This window comes from Meriones unguiculatus, chromosome 20 (genome assembly GCF_030254825.1).
Source record: "Meriones unguiculatus strain TT.TT164.6M chromosome 20, Bangor_MerUng_6.1, whole genome shotgun sequence".
NCBI lineage: Eukaryota > Metazoa > Chordata > Mammalia > Rodentia > Muridae > Meriones > Meriones unguiculatus.
The window spans coordinates 27358531-27375735 of record NC_083367.1 but is presented as its reverse complement, the minus strand read 5'-3'; the positions used below and the strand labels follow the sequence as shown (position 1 = coordinate 27375735).

General features: G+C 36.9%; 1 protein-coding gene across 1 annotated transcript in view; it reads left to right on the top strand.

Annotated features, from left to right (window-relative positions):
• Positions 1-17205, top strand: part of Lama2 (laminin subunit alpha 2) — a 591463-nt gene that overhangs the window by 349008 nt on the left and 225250 nt on the right. The window contains exons 17-18 of the mRNA XM_060373445.1: positions 3793-3920; positions 11040-11126. Of these exons, the coding sequence (XP_060229428.1) occupies positions 3793-3920; positions 11040-11126 (215 nt within the window). The remainder of the gene's footprint in view (positions 1-3792; positions 3921-11039; positions 11127-17205) is intronic.

Here is a 17205-nt window from a genome sequence, read left to right as displayed (position 1 = left end):
ATCAAATATTTCATTATGAAGTATAACTAATGACTAGGGTACACAACTACTATGAATATATATGGTTTCTCTCTCTTCTGTAAATCTACCCAAAGTGGACTGTTCTAAAACACAAAATTATTTATAGCACTATAATTTGAATAAATATAAAATATGAGCATTAAAATAAAAACGAAGTACTTTTTCATACTGCAGGCGTTTTTTTTTTTCACTTTGAAAATAAGGACATATATGTGTTTGTTTGAACTTTTGAGCATTGAGATCAGTTAAAATGCTGTGCATAGCTTTTAAAATATTAAACATACATAACGCATCTTCAGCAGAATTGTTCCTCCTTCTACCATTGGCTCTGAATTTTTAACCAGAAAATAAACTGTGTAAAGTACAGAGCACTGTCTGTGCTGCTAAGTAGCTGGGGGCCTGGCAAGCCCTCGGAACAGGCATCCAGAGGAACCCCGGGGCATGTTAGCTTTGTATTGTCTGACACGGCAGGAGGCTTGGAACAACACCTCTCACGTCATTAGTCTCGCAGAGAACACAGTTTGAAACAGTACCAATTTAGGAAGATATCATATTCTCATCCCTCTGCACAATTTAAGGCAGATTCCGAACTCTGTAATTCTTACGTGGTATTCCTCTTGCTCATTTCCCTGCTTTCTCCTCTACTTAAATGCTGCTGGGGAAAATCCAAAGTGGAAAATCGGGGCTTTTGTTCTGATGCAATTTGGCATTTCAGTTTATCGATGCACTTTCTGTTTTCTCTGTATATGATCTTCTTCAATGGCATAGCAGGATAGAGCATGCTAGCCCTAATTTGTGGATCAGTAGATTTTTCAAATGACGATTTTACAAATAAAGCTACTGAGTGATTTCCATTTTAATTTTACTACCGTCTTTTAAAATAACTCTGGAAGAAATAATGAATTACCTTTAAACACTTTATTAAGACGCAATAGAATATACCCCATTCCAAATATACCCCATTACATGAATTGCTGTACTTTCCCTGAAAGGACAAAAATAAACACGCCACAATAGAAACCTTGTAATGTCCCCTGAGGCATTATATGAAGTTGAGTTCCTTAGGATTAGATCAAACCCCGTATTTGCTCCATTTGATGATGTGATAATTTGCAGAATAGGAACCATTTGTTTCAGAGCAAAATAGTTTCTTTCAGCAGAGTGGTGAGAATAGGACTGGGGAGGAAATTGGTAGCCAGAGTTAACCAGGTTTTTAATGGTTTGATGGCGAAGAAGACAGAAGTCTACTTTCAGGTGAAGGAAGGATCTTGGGGAAAGATGAGCATCTCAGTAAGGGAGGGTCAGTCTATTCTCCCTGGGTTGCCTGAGTGAGCTGATGCTATGCAGAGTCTTCTGGAGATGGTGCCTCGTCTCTCTCCTGGTGCTGGGACCCATTTTGAATGTGTTGGTTCTGATATAATCTACACAGAGAACAATATTAGAATATTGTATATGAAAGGAGTCCTTATTGCTCGTTCAATTTTTTATTTGTTCTCCTTTTTATTATTCGGGGTAATGTTTTTCACGACTAGTAAACATAACATGAAGCTTGTTTTTTGAAAGGATGTTTTCGTGGAGTTTATCCCTGAAACCTAATTAAAAATGAGCACTTTGGGCTTCAGAACAAAATCCAGGCTTCTGCTCTGTATGACAAAGTCATCTGAACTTGAGTGCATGGGAGAAACTGTAGAGTGTATTTCAAGCCACCTAGGGAGGCCACGAGGGTCTGAAAGTTTTCATGATATGAATTGCAAACAGTATTTAAAAGTCACTTTAATAGCAAGTTACCTATGAAAACACCCAGCTCATCAGAGTAGAACATCTTATCTTCTCCAGTTTTGATTTCCATTGTGCTGGCTGCCTGATTCTCTCTCGGTTTTGATTACAAATGTAGTTGAATTTTAAGATTACTCTTGTTTTCATTTAATGAAAAGTAAAAGAGAAAGTATACAGAGCACAGTCATTTATTTCTCTTTCAAATCTGTGCTAGAAAGCCAGAAAATTATTTCAGATTTTTCAGTTGAATTCCAGAAATTCTCATTTTGTCTGGATTACTGTACAATCAGTTTAAAGATGCTGTTTTAAAAATCCAAAAGATTTTTTAGATCTAAATTTCATCATGTCAACTTGAAAATAAGCAAAATATTTTTCAAAGAATAAACAATTTCTTGAGTTAAAAAGAAGGTGATGTAAAGTTAAATTGGAAAACATGGAAGTGGCAAGAAGACACAATCAAAGGGAAAACTGTTTTCTGAAAATGGACCCAGTTTTCTTAGGTATTGCATGATGTCTGTTAACAGCAAGATTAACATTTGTGCTTTCTTTAAAAATGTTTGCAAACAAATTAAGAAAGAATTTTAAATAAAGGATATCTTATTTTTAGTATACCAGTTATTATAAAAATACCTATTTATTTGTAGCTAATGAACTTCAAGCTCCTTTACCTCACAGAATTAAATGGCAGGTTCAAAGTTAAATTAGTAAATTATATTTCAACAAACAAGTCTGATGTCTCCAAGGAATTTTAATGAGTTGTTCTTAGAATTGTTATCTTTACTTATTTACTTCTATGCTCCTGTTGAGTCCATTTACTAAATGTAATTGAAATCATTCTTATTTTAGAACATCAAAATAAATAATATTCAGAATTTCATTAACTTAGTCTATTCCAGTGGTCATGAAGGTTAATAACTTTATACACTCAGTTTAAGGTTAATTTATATTTTAGTTAGTTCTCTCACAGAATTTGTCTACTGATTATAAAATAAAGACTGCATACTCCTGGGGTCAATGAACTCTTTCCAGTATGAGGAATATTATTAATTGTATATCCTTATTAAACTGAAATCTACCTTATTAATAATGAATGCATTTTGATAGGAAGTAAACACCCTTATTTTTAACACTGTAGACTAATAATGTTAAATTCTTGGAAACCTCAGAGACTGTTATTCAGTTGAGAGCTGAATTATTCACCTGAATCTTAGACCCAGTGATTTTAACAAATGCAGCCCAAACCACGGAAGGTAACCTAGTTACTATGAAGAGATCAAGAAGTAAATTATTTTATTTTTAAAAAGACATGTTTTCCCCAAAAAATAACAAAACCATGTTGTTTCTGCTTTTCTTTTTTTCCAAAAACAATAGTTACAGATTCTGTCATATGTAACCTCATATTGTAATTTCATTTTACATATTTAATGATATGTAATATAATAAATATATATACAACTATGTATTGTTGTATGTTTAAATTATTTGACTTTTAAACACTTAATTATGGGCCAAGTAGTCTCCTCACAGATGTAATACCAGAATGTAGTGTCCAATCTGTCAGAGTTCACTAAATTCTAACTTATTGTCTGAGCTAAGAAGAGAGCAAGCCCTCAGAGAGGCATATAATTAACTACAGTTCTCATTAAACCAGCATTTTAAATGTCATTAGAGCTTTACATCCACATACACACACACACACACACACTGCATTATGAAAATAAAAGCAGGAAGTACAATTTTATATTGAAACATTTCTTAATGAATTTGGTCACTTTCTAATATATGTTACATTGAAACTAGTAGGAAGTTGTAAGCAAAATATTAAATAGCTATTAAATCAACTTCCAATGCTATTCTCCTGCTGCAAAATTGAACATCTAAGGCGGGAAATCACTTTCCATAGTAAGAAGACACTAACAACTTCATGTAACTGTTTTTGGTGGCCTGGGTGTGCTTGAGAACAAAGCAGTGAGCTGGTGTGCCCTTCTCTCACAGAACTGTAAGGATCACACAGGTGGTCCACGCTGCAGTGAATGTCTTCCTGGTTTCTATGGCGACCCCACTCGAGGGAGCTCTGAAGACTGTCAACCCTGTGCTTGCCCACTCAGCATCCCATCCAATACGTGAGTACCAGACCGACTTCACTACAGAATGCCATTTCCACATTTATGGATGCACCTTTAATATGAGAACAAAATGTGTGGATTTCTCAAAATGGTAACGTAAGTGTTGATGGTTGAAGTGTTTTAGATTATTACCATTCCCAAGGATTTTGTTATTTGGGGTCTAGATCTGATTTAAAATCTAAGAGAGAAAACTCAGTTTCTAGTTTAACTCCAAAGAACAGACCCAATGTGTACAAATCTATATTCTTTATGAATAATCATCTATTGCAATGTATCTTTATGTTATATATGTCTTACTAAACTTCTTTCGTGGAATACATTTTATCATAAATGAGTATTGAATTATGAATGATTACTGTATTATCTTTCATAAATAATGCAGATTTTGGAAAGTAGACTGTAAGCTTCATAATCAATTTTTCTCACCTGTTCACCTACTACAATTATCTATTGGAGCAGACATTTTTAAGGAGAAAAGGACAAAACACACCTTGATTGTCTTTCTCCTAACTTTTTGAGAATAGTATATTTCAAGTCCTAGAATGGCACATTCTGTAAGCACTGTCTAAACAATTAGGTCCTGAAACCAACCAACCAACGATCCAACAAACAAATACTCTTATGATGCACATCACATTGAATAGAAATTGGTGCTTTTTATAACAAACGTTTATAAATAAGTGTCATTTTATTTCTAATTGTTGTCGTTTGTAAGACTGAAAATTAAGCTCAGGGCTTGAGCATACTGACTGAGCACATGCTATACCTCTGAGCTACTACTCCTAGCTAAATTCAAATGAAAGAAAAACCTTTTTGATGAGGCCTGTTTAAGGCAAATTTAATGCTTAGTAAAACTCTTGCTGTAATATGGTCCTTCAGCACTTTGCAGATGCCGTGACGATACTCCAGAGCAGAAATCGTCAACATGAAGAGAAATATGTCAGCTGTAGCCTTTGCATGTGAGACTTTGACTAAGTAAGGCAAACTCTAAGGTCTTAACTTAGGAGGCCTGTTCTACACAGTTACCTGTTGGAGTCAATGGGTAATAATCCAAGCAGAAAACTTTGGAAAGAACCCTGCCATTCCTAAGTCCTGGCAGGAACTGGTGTGCCTGCCATTTAGCACCTCTGAAATCTTCACCCTCCTCTCCAAACCCCCTTGTCTTCACTGCTGGAAAATTACTGTTCAGTGAAGGCAGGCTGCCAGAGCCAGACATAGACGCAAGCACCATGTTTGGGTGTTTCATCTTCAAAAATAACCCAGTAAGGTCATTAGTGTTGTTTCTGTTTTATAGATGAGTAAATGAAGTTTTGGAAAAGAAGGCTGTATTTTGATGTCATATCTAGAATCAGAATTCCCTGGCTTCGTGCTAACTCCCCACTTCAAGGTGCAAAGATTTGAGCAGGTTATTGAAACACCACTCTGTTCATCAACTAAACCCTCTTGTGGAGCTATGTGAGAATTACACAATTAAAATGTGTAAAGCACTCAAAATAGTGGATGATACAGAGAACAGAGAACTAGTAACTAGTTCAGCAGGTTTAAAGTAACTAGTTCAGTATCATAAACTCAAATATTCCATTGAAATTTGAAGTTATTTCATAATCTTGTAATTTTCATTCCTCTACAGTATATATTAAAGATTTTTTTAAAAATAAATCTGTATTTAAAGTGAGAACAATTAAAAAACAATTCATTGGTCTGCCTGGTAAGTTAGCTCCCCTAGAGAGATGCTGAAAAGAAGTCAGATACCAGTTTAATGTACTTTAATGATCATAAATTTGTAGAGTTCAGGGAATGGGTCTAGACAGGCACCAAACCAAAGAAGTTTTAACCACTAAAAGGTGTCAAAGAGAAGAAAAGAGATGGAAGGAAGGAAGGAAGGAAGGAAGGAAGGAAGGAAGGAAGGAAGGAAGGAAATGGGAAAGCAAAGACTGTAAGGAAACAAATGAAAATTCCACCCTAAGTAATCTCAGGCCCAAGAACACATCTCTGCAGCCAAAACATTTTCAGTGTTTGCACAGCTATCAGTGCAGCAATACTGACTACTCATTGAATAATGTAAATCCAAGCCCAGTACACTTTAAAAGTATACAAATGATTGCATGTATGGACATTATGGATTTTCTCTCAAGACTAACCAATGTTGTGCATAAGAGAAGAAGAGTCATCTGGGAGAGAAGTTACTTGGGCAATTACAAACATTCATCAGCCATGTTCCCATTATGTTTGTTCTCTCTTTTTATATAATAGTTCTACTTCTTTATTCTTGAGAAAACAAACTCATCCAACACTAAAGCCTCATCCATCCTGCCAAAGGAATTGGAATCCCAGTGTCTAATGATGGCATTTCCTAAAGCAAATGCATTCCAATTTAATTATGTTGATCAAGTTTTCTAAAAGATAAATAAATAAAATACAGTAACATCAGTAACATAGGTCAGAATAGGCTAAATTTTAAGATAATTTACAGTAAATATTTAAATATGAATTATTTTTATCTTTAATAGTAAATTGTGCAGAGAGTGCTTGCCTATTTTAAATTGCAGATTTAATTGTGGTATTTTATAAAAAGAAAAATAAGAGTTAATGGTATTCCACATAGTTTTTTAAGTTATATAAGTTTTGTGACTAAAGTCAAATAATTTCTTAAATTGAAAACACTTTACAAAATTATCATAGTGGAGCTGCACAACTGCAATGGGAAAAGTCCACTTTTATCTAATAATCTAAGATTTTCAGTAAAATATCAAAACTATTCAGTAGGTGTAGGTACTTAATGGTGAAGGAAAGCATCTTTATAGTAGAAAAAAATAGCCTTAAAATACTTTACTGTTGTAATCTGAGCTCGGTACTCTGAGGTATAATCGAATACTCACATTTAATTTATAATATGAGATTTGAGTTTTCACAGGTTATGCAGAAATAATTTAAAAAGAGCTAAAGGTTGCTGCAGCCTCCATCTGAAATGCAGGCTTTATCTTTGTGATTTATCTCTTAATCCCTGGTCATAAATCTTAGAAATCACAGGCGTTTTGTCTCCAAATTTCTTAGATAACATTGCTAAATAAATCAAGTGTGAGGGAGATAAAGACAGATTGGCATGATTATTAAGATGTATGGATATAGATGAGCATGTAAAATTTAAATTATAAATATAGATCATGTTCAAAAGCTACTTACAGTGGCCACAGTTTGTCCTTTTCATCTTTGTGATGTATATATTTAACAATAGATTGTAACTAAAGTAATGAAATTTACTCCTAGACAAATAAAATATAAACATTTCAGTTTTTATTCAGTAATTTTTAATTACACAGCTCATAGTTTAAAGGCAAAATCGTGAATATCTTTGCGCGAACACTTAGGTTATATAAACATAGATACTAATCATTGAAGTCTTGTGAAATTTCCTTCAGATATGGAATGCATTTAGAGGTATTCCTGTGACAGTCTTGACAGGCCCTCTATACTCCCGTTTCAAGCATACTTGGTGAGTATCAGGAATAGTAAGAGCTATATTTGTAGAACAGTGGAACATTTCTAGAGCTGAGCTTAGGGCTTACACATAAGCTCATATTGGACTGGGAAGCTGGCACAGTGCGTAAAGTACTTGCCACTCAGGCAATGATGACCAGAGTTTAAATTCACAGCACTAATGTAAAAGCTCGCTAGGGCAAACAGAGGCCTATAATCTCAGCAATCAGGAGGTAGAGATCAGAGCTCCACAGAGCAAGCAAGCTACCTAGCTGGAATAGCCAAAATTTGTGAGCTCCATAGAGAAAGAGATGGACCCCACCTCAATAAAGTACATAGTAATTAACTAAGATAACCAGAATCAACTTCAGTCCTCTACAAGCACAGACACACACATAAACGTGCAGCCCCATACACATGTGCTTACACACATGCAAACCACACATGTATGCTCATATATACACACAGGACAATTTTGAATTATCAAATTTAGTGCTTATAATTGAAAACTATATTTTAGGATAAACTATACAATATATTTCGTGATAATTTAACATTGTCTTAGAACAAAGCTAATTATATTTGTGCATATGAATTCATATTTACATATAGAGTCACATATATATTCACGTACGGCTGTAATTGTGCATATGAGTATATATGTAGTAAGTCCTTGCACATATAATAACATATGCTTGGCTATTGAGAAGGGCTGTATCGTTCATTCCAACAGCAGCTTGCCTTTCTTTCCATCTGGGCCCTTGGCCCACCTAGTGTTTGGTGTCATTGGCTGGAAAATTTAGAAAGCAGGTAGGTAGGGGTTTTTGTTTTGTTTTCTTTTTCTGTTTGTGATGTATGAACACACTAGTGTTGAGCATCATGAGGTTGGAATCACTTGAAGTCAGTGATGATCCTACCATTCCTTCTTTGTGTCTCACAGCACTTAGCTCCACATTTGGGGCAGAATCACTGTAGAGATGCCGCCTCTGCAGGCCCAGATTCTGAGGGCATTATTACTGTGTGCATTAGCTTCTCCTTCTAAATTTTTTATGTTGTTGCATGTCACCTTCTCCTGTGATTACAACTGCAATTACTCTAGGAAAGGAACAATGCTCAGTTACCATTGTTTAAAGACCATGAAAGCATGCATAAAGAGATATTTTAAGAAGAGATTTCATTTGAATACACGGTGGCAAGTATTTATATTACCGGAAGCTTAAATTCATGGAAATCTCAGCAGCAAGTTTGAATGACAGGTGGTTACAGGGAGAGGAGAGGATCAAATGAAGACCCTGAAGTCATGAATCTCATGTAAATTCTCTTGGAAATTAGTGTATGACCTTGAGGAAGAAAAATTATATTTGTCTCAACCGGCTCATAAGATTATGTTAAAACTCAATACAATTATGATAAAAGTACCCCGAAATATAAGAGTTAGTCAAATCAAATGTGTTGTTATTGCTTAATATTTTTCCTGAAAAAGTATTGCTTTCTGTCAGTGAGCACATCTGACATTAATGCTGTTAGTTTTAACTGACAAGGGAGTATTTTTAAGGACTTGAAATTTATTTTAGAAATGGTTTTCAGGTGTCAGAAGCCTTGTCAGCTACCTTTGACATGTCTTTATGGCAAACTGATTGAGAATTTAAAAAATATTATTCACTTGGTTTTCATTCAGTCACTATAACCCAACAAGGTTGGAAAACTCAGGCTTTCTCTTTGGGGGCCCCTCTCTCCATAAACATGAGGCAGTTAGAGAATGCCAATTCAGGACGGACACACATGTACACAATAGTGAGTTATCAGAATCCAGTTTCTTCTCTTAGTTTTGCAAACAATAACAAGTGACAAGTAAGTAATGGAGGAAATCGGATTTCAGTTATTTTGCTTTAATATGTGCTAAGACGTCACAGTAGTAAACCGTTCTGTTGCAAGCTCTCCTCTGACAAGAGATTCCTCACTTATACCATGAGCTGGGTTCCTATAGCACCATGAGAACCTCTTTCATCTGGAGAGCTTTTATAAATTTAAGGTTTCTTTTCTTCTAGCCAGACATTCTCTCTGACACCACAGATTCATTTAGATTTTACAACGAGCTGAAATAGCTGGTATGATGGGTCTAATGGATCCTAATAACTTGGTAATATAGAGGCATGAGAATTACCGAAGCATTGCACATCTACTCAGAGTTAAGCTCCAGGGAGGTCACTTTTAAAAGGTAGTCATGATCCGATTGGCACCAAAGTGGGACAGATATCCCAAAGTCTCACCAGGTATCAGAAGCAGAACCAGACCATGGCCTTAACGTGTTTAATTTACTGTGATCTCCCTGATTACTTGGTTTTAAGCAACCCTTTACTAAATTGTTTTATATCATAGAATAGGAAACATTATAGGGAAAACATAATTGGAATAAGATTAATTGAGGACAGTTCTTTTTAAAACTGTGATGTGGAGTCTATAGAAGTTGATCTTGCAGAGATCATTCTTATGAGAAGAGGCTGGAGAGTGATGGAAGGCAGGGGAGCAGGAAAAGGCTGGTCAAGAGATGTGAACTTAGAGTTAATTGAGAGCAAGTCTTTCTCACGTGGCATTATATAATAAGGGGTGTGGAAGAAAAACATATATATTTCAGAAATCCGTATCATGTGACTTTGAAATTTTTACCATAAAGAAATGAAAGATGTTTTTAGAAGATATGTTTAACATGATTCAAATATGCACAATATATACCATGAGACATCATGACACACTATAAATACATAATCATATTATATAATATAAAAAATATGTGTCAGATAAAAATAAAATTTTAAAAAGAACAACGTAGTTCAAGATAAGTGAGGGCTCACGGGGAATCCAGAAGACTCAATTGCTGCGTGGGAGGTGCTTCTTACCAGGCAGAGAAGTGAAACTAAAGCTGAACAGGACAACAAAGCCTGTACCACATCACTGTGCTGGTTTGAGCTTGATGTCACACTCTGTCACTTCAGCCCCCCCACCACCACTGGAAATGTGTTAAAGATGGAAAACCTGGAACATGCCAGGAGATGTGAAATGGCAAAACTGGTTTGGTTTGATTTGTGTGGTGATAAATCAAGCAGAATGTGTGCACTAGATCTTTGCTGAAAGCTTTCCCGAGGATTCCATCCATGTAACATCACGCCTGTGGGTACACATGTGCAAGAGCCCGCACACACACACACCCTGCCTGGCAGCTGGATCAGATAGAGGAACTCATACAGCCACAATGACATCACTGCTGTCTAAACATCTATCAGGTTCCTTGGTGCTTGGGATATGCTTGGCAAGGAGTGATGTGAAAGTAGGTTTTGTCAGCGCTGGGGAATTCTTGAAAAGCTGCAGTGTGTCCACTCTTTTTACTGGTGATCTTAGAGGCAAAACAGTCAAAAGTCAGTTAATCACATGTCTGCTCTAAACTGGGCTATATTCATGTCTGTCGAAATAGCAATGCCATTTCACCCTCCATTGGCCAGGTTTTCATTTCTGCCTGGGAGATGAGAACCACTGGCTTATATGCTTTGGTCACAGTAGTGGTAGAGAAAGAGATATAAGCATACACTGCTAATGATCTCATGTATATGCCTCTTGCTTGTCTCCCAAACATCATCATTGCAGCTTTAGCCCAACGTGCCATTTAGACCGGAGTCTGGGATTGATCTGTGATGAATGTCCTGCAGGGTACACAGGACCACGCTGTGAGAGGTAAGCATGTGCCACATTGCCTTGCAAAATGATCTCTACCTTGAGAGTTATAAAGCCACAGTCATGATCTTCCCTGCTCCAAAAAAAGCTGTGATGCTCAATGGGGTGAAATAAACTTTCTTATCATGCTTGTCACACAAATGCATTCTATTTTTATAGTTTATTTATTCTCTGGAAATTGGTCTATAAATCTCCATTCACTCTGAGAATATCTGATTAATGTGTTAATCTTAAAGGTTATGCATTCACCTACACTTTTTCTGAAAATAAAAGTGCTGCTCAAGTGGAAAGCCATCGTTTTAAGATTTATCTTACTGTCTACCCTTTGCACCATTTATTTTTCATAATTAGCTTTTTGTCCTTAAAATGTGGCTTAAATTCATAGTTCACAGTTCAGGAAGTGGCCTATAATTTACTGTAAATACATTTGAAACAAAAACAAAGCATAATTTATTATCCTGATTTATAGATACTTCTAATAATTTTTAAACTGGTATCTTAATTCCTGTTTAGTTTCTGGGGAGCAGGAACATAGGTATTATTTCAGAGCGTTCCCATCATTGTATTTCCTCCTGAAATATATTTGAAGAAGTATTTGTGCGTATTCACTCCCGATTTAAAAAGTGATGCCAATTCCTTCCTCGATGAGATGGACAAACAGAACAACTCTCACCTTGTTTCTAACTCTGAAAAGTGATCTCAGTTACCACTGCTGGGGATATGGGTAAGGTGGAGGCAGGGAAGCCAGGCCATGAACATGGACATGACCTGGCTTCTGAGCTGTCTCTATCCATCCTCTCCTGGCTTCTTGGCAGCCATCACCTGTTTAAGCCTTCATGCAGGGAGAATTTGGCCAGCAGCAAGTAGTCTGCACACAGCATGCCAGTAGTAGTTCTGTTGGTGACTGTGGAGGCATCTGCAAATGAGAAAGCAAAGAACAGACCTAAAATAAAAGGAAATTATTTGCAGTTGAGAAACTGAAGGTCTTTAAGCGTGTGGTTAAAAAAAGAGGGGAGGCACATTCATATGACATTCTAATAGGATAGCATGTCAGTGCCAAGACAGATTTGCATCAATGTCTAGTCCCCCCAGCTCACCATAGGCAACCTTTTTTTTTAGCAACTGGAAACTGACAGCTGCTCTGCCATACAAGGCTGTGAAATGTGCTTATCTGGGTGAGCATGGTCTCTGATGTATTTATACGGCTTTGCTTCGTGCACTGTCCTTTCTGCATGTTTGACAGTTTTGGAGCCATCTGCAATTCAACAAGCTCCATTTTATTTAACAAATATTTATTTAGCAAGTACCATATGGTAGGTACAAGGTAAAACACTGAAGGCAAACAGATGCCTTTTTCTATCTTTTTCCTCAAGTAGCTCACAACCTTCTTTAATGTGGGTGAGAATAGTCACATGTGTTCAAGGGAGAATTCTAATTTAATGGTAAAACTCAGCAAGGAAAGAAATAGCTGACAGAAAGTATGATGCCCTGTCTAAAATCTGTATTAATCAGATTCAGAAGTTGGGAAGATGCATAGACTATGTAGCAAATGGTACATCTTACTTCCAATTTAAATTTGCCAACCAAAAGTAATCTTCTATTATAATTAGAGAGGAAATGAAGGAGCTATTGTATTTTCTTAGCCAAAATTTGGGTTAAGATTTTCCTTGAATACTTAAGATTTGCCATTTCAGAGTATTTTTATGAGTCAAAGCCCCATCAGGTGGATCATAAATACTAATAGAAATATTTTGGAGATGCATTTTTAGACATGAGATGCATCGAAAGGAAAAAAAACAGAGGTCAGGTTCCTGGAGAACAACTGGTTCCATTGGATATCTTGTGATCACAACCATTCTGTGATTTATGTTGCACAGCATAACCAAACCCAGCACTTAAAACTGACATGGTGTCCTCCAAACCGTCACTATTCCTGTATTAAGGCTTTTCATTATCACTTATGTTCAGGAGATATCATGGGCATGTTAACAGATCTCACACTCTCTGTAGTGGACAGTGAGGAAACTCAATGAACTTAGTTGTCTCCTTATTGATTATATTTGCAGACCTAAATCTTTCGCTACTATTTCATGACATGAATGTGTCAAAAAGATGTGCATTATAACTTTCTGTTCTCTATTTCTATTTGTTTTGTTTCTGAGAGTCCAGTCTTCTATGGGGGCTGCAACGACTTAGATGCATGGATTGGACAATTAGGGTTTTTCTCCTTTTTTGTTAACCATCTTGAGTTAAAGTTTTACCAGTTACGGAGTTCAAGGTGTTTGGGTGAAAGTGTGTGTGGTAGGTGAGTGTTTGGTTTAGGAGTGTTTCAGAAAAATGGTCAAACAGTGTGGCTGACCAGTCCTGGATAATTCATGCAAGTGTGCTTCAGCTGACCTCTTCCTTTTCCTGGTCCTCACAACTACCTTTCTCTTTAGATCTTTCAACTTACTTTCTCCACTTTCTTAACATTCCCAGTGAAAAAAAAATTGTTCGGTAAAAATTTAGCCTTTTTTTTTTTAATCTAACACTGAGAATTGACAGCATCTATTTCTTCATGTCTTTGTCTCTTTCTGACTGCATCCCACTTTAAAAATAATTTATTTATTCTCTGGTATTTTATACAATGTATTTTAATCATATTCATACCTATCACTGAGATCCTTCCAAATCCTCTTCCATGCCTGCCCAACCTCTTTACTCCCCCTCCCCCTGTAAAGAAAAAGTACACACACACACACACACAAACAAACAAGTAAACCTCACCCAGAAACATGGAGTACACTTTGTTGAGTGACTGCTTCCAGAATGTGGTTGATTACAAGGTGTAGCTTAGGGAAGAGAGCTCCCTCTTCCAGCAGAGGTCAAATGCTAATAGCTACTTAGCTAGGGTAGGGCCTGAAGTTAGTGCTCATCATCTCTCCTCTTGGCTGTGATCATCCCATTATTGTTGTTTGGGAAAGATTTACAAGAGGTGAGACCCTACTAGAAATCAACACCCAAAGTCTAGGAATACCCTCTACTCCTGTTTCCCTACGTGTCAAATCCTTCACTATGACATATAGTACAAGATGGGTTTGCTTTTTGAATTGAGGGAATGAAACTTACAAGCAAAGTGACCAACCAACAGAAGTAGTAAATGGAATGACAATGGTAAATACAACAAAGTATCAATCTACTAAAGATGTTCTTTAAGATGCCAACTGCTATTTTTAGCTTGCAAAGACTCATCTAACTTCTTTGCTGAGTGTAGTTTCTCAAAGGAAACAGAGTTAAGATGCTGAGAAGAGGAGACATTTATTATGATGCTTTGTTAAGGTTGTGGGCTTTTATTATTTTGAAAAGCAGAAAGAAATAAAATCGTGACAGGCATGTTGTAAGTAGATGATTAATATTTACTAATGATTATTTTTTAGTAATGCTGCTGTTAATCCTAAGCAGCTGTATGACCAAATCACCACACAGACACTGGGTTTATTTAGTTAACCTAGAACACAATGCTGGGCAATAGCTACTCCATCCTAAACCCCCAAGCCCTCATAGTTTCCTAACATTTAGATTTCCCACATTATACTTGCTTTTTGTGAAATCTTAGGTCCAGTCCATCTTTCCAGGTAGCTCCAAGATCTCTCCTTCAGCTCTCTCTCCTCTCCCTCTTCTCCTCCCACTCATTTCCTGCCCTCTAGCTCCTCCCCTCTTTCCTGTCCTTTGGCTCCTCCCAGCTCAATATTGTGTCTAGTTGCTTTATTTGGAAGTTTACACTGAGACAGGACGCTTAGAATGAGTATCACAAAGCAATATTCGGATTGAAACCTGAGGGGGGGAAATCAGCATTTAAATGAACGAGGGTAAGATGTATACATTTCAAAAGAACATTATACCAACACAGGCATGAAGCCATCAGGTAAGCACTGAACTTACCTGTAAAGAAATACTAAAATAAAGAACAAAAAGCCATGTGTGCCTTTCTGCCTCTGAGTTACTTTACTGAAGATGATCTTTTCTAGTTCCCACCATTTGCCTGCAAATTTCATGATTTCCCTGTTTTTAATTGCTGGGTAATATTCCATTATGTAAATGTACCATAATTTCTGTATCCATTCCTCAACTGAAGGACATCTGGGTTGTTTCCAGTTTCTGGCTATTATGAATAGAGCTGCTATGAACATGATTGAGCAAATGTTCTTGTTGTATACTTGAGCTTCTTTTGGATATATGCCTAGGAGTGGTATAGCTGGATCTTGAAGTAGCACTATTCCTACTTTTCTGAGGAAGTGCCAGATTGATTTCCAAAGTGGTTGTACAACTTGACATTCCCACTAGCAAAGGAGGAGGGTTCCCCTTTCTTCTCCAGCATGTGTTGTCACAACAAAGTATCTTATATCTAATTTAAATCTTGTGGTTAAAATTGTAGGTGACATTTCAAAATGTTAAGTGTTTGGAGTCAATGGTTTTCTACATTTTCAGTGGCTACCGTAAATGATCTTCAACTCATGGGAAAGGATCTTCACCAACCCTATACCTGACAGAGGACTAATATACAGTACATATAAAGAACTAAAGAAGTTAAACAGCAAAAATTCAAGTAATCCTATTAAAAATGGAGTACAGAGCTAAACAGAGAATTCTCTGCAGAGGAATATTGAATGGCAGAGAAACACTTAAAGAAATGCTCAACCTCATTAGCCATCAGGGAAATGGAAATCAAAACAACCCTGAGATTTCACCTTACACCCATCAGAATGGCTAAGATCAAAAACTCAAGAGACAACACATTCTGAAGAGGTTGTGGAGAAAGGGGAACCCTCCCCCACTGCTGGTGGGAATGTACACTTGTACAACCACTTTGGAAATCAATCTGGCACTTTCTCAGACAATTAGGAATAGCGCTTCCTCAAGATCCAGCTATACCACTCCTAGGCATATATCCAAAAGACGCTCAAGTATACAACAAAGACATTTGTTCAACCATGTTCATAGCAGCTTTATTCATAATAACCAGAATCTGGAAACAACCTAGATGTCCCTCAATTGAGGAATGGATACAGAAATTGTGGTATATTTACATAATTGAATACTACTCAGCAATTAAAAACAAGGAAATCATGAAATTTGCAGACAAATGGTGGGATCTAGAAAAGAACATCCTGAGTGAAGTATCCCAGAAGCAGAAAGACACACATGGTATATACTCACTTATAAGTGGATATTATACATATAATGTAGGATAATCATACTAAAATCTGTACACCTAAGGAAGCTAATCAAGAAGGAGTACCCTGGGTAAGAAGCTCAGTCTCCATTCAGAAAGGCAAATGGGATAGGCATTGGGAAAAGGTGAAAATAAGGTACAATACTAGAGCATACCACAGAGGACCTCTGAAAAACTCTGTCCAGCAGGGTATTAAAGTGGATGCTGAGACTCATAGCCAAACTTTGGACAGAGTGCAGAGAATCTTATGAAAGAAAGGCAGGATAGAAAGACCCGAAAGTGTCTGGAGCTCCATAAGGAGAACAACAGAACCAAAAAATCTGGTGCGAGGTGTCTTTTCTGAGACTGATACTCCAACCAAGGACCAGGCATGGAGATAATCTAGAACCCCTGAACAGATGTATCTCTTGGCAGCTCAGTGTCCAAATGGGCTCCCTAGCAAGGGGCACAGGGGCTGTCTCTGACATGAACTCAGTGGCTGGTTCTTTGATCACCTCCCCCTGAGAAGGAAGCAGCTTAGCCAGGCCACAGAGGAAGACTATGAAAGACTGTACTGATGAGATCTGATAGACTAGGGTCAGATGGTAGTGGAGGAGGTCCTCCCCTATTAGTGGACTAGGGAAGGAGCATGGGAGGAGATGAGGGAAGGAGGCAGGGTGGGTTTGGGAGGGGATGAGGGTTGGGGCTACAGCTGGAATACAAAGTGAATAAACTATAATAAATAGAAAAATTATATTATAATTTTAAAAATGAGAATAAAAAACACCATTTAGAGAGTCTCTACTTCACAAAGGCCTTACTCTGAATCAAATGCAGTCACCTCAATTACAATGCTGCAGATGGTTTCTGCCCAAGTCTTGATTTCAG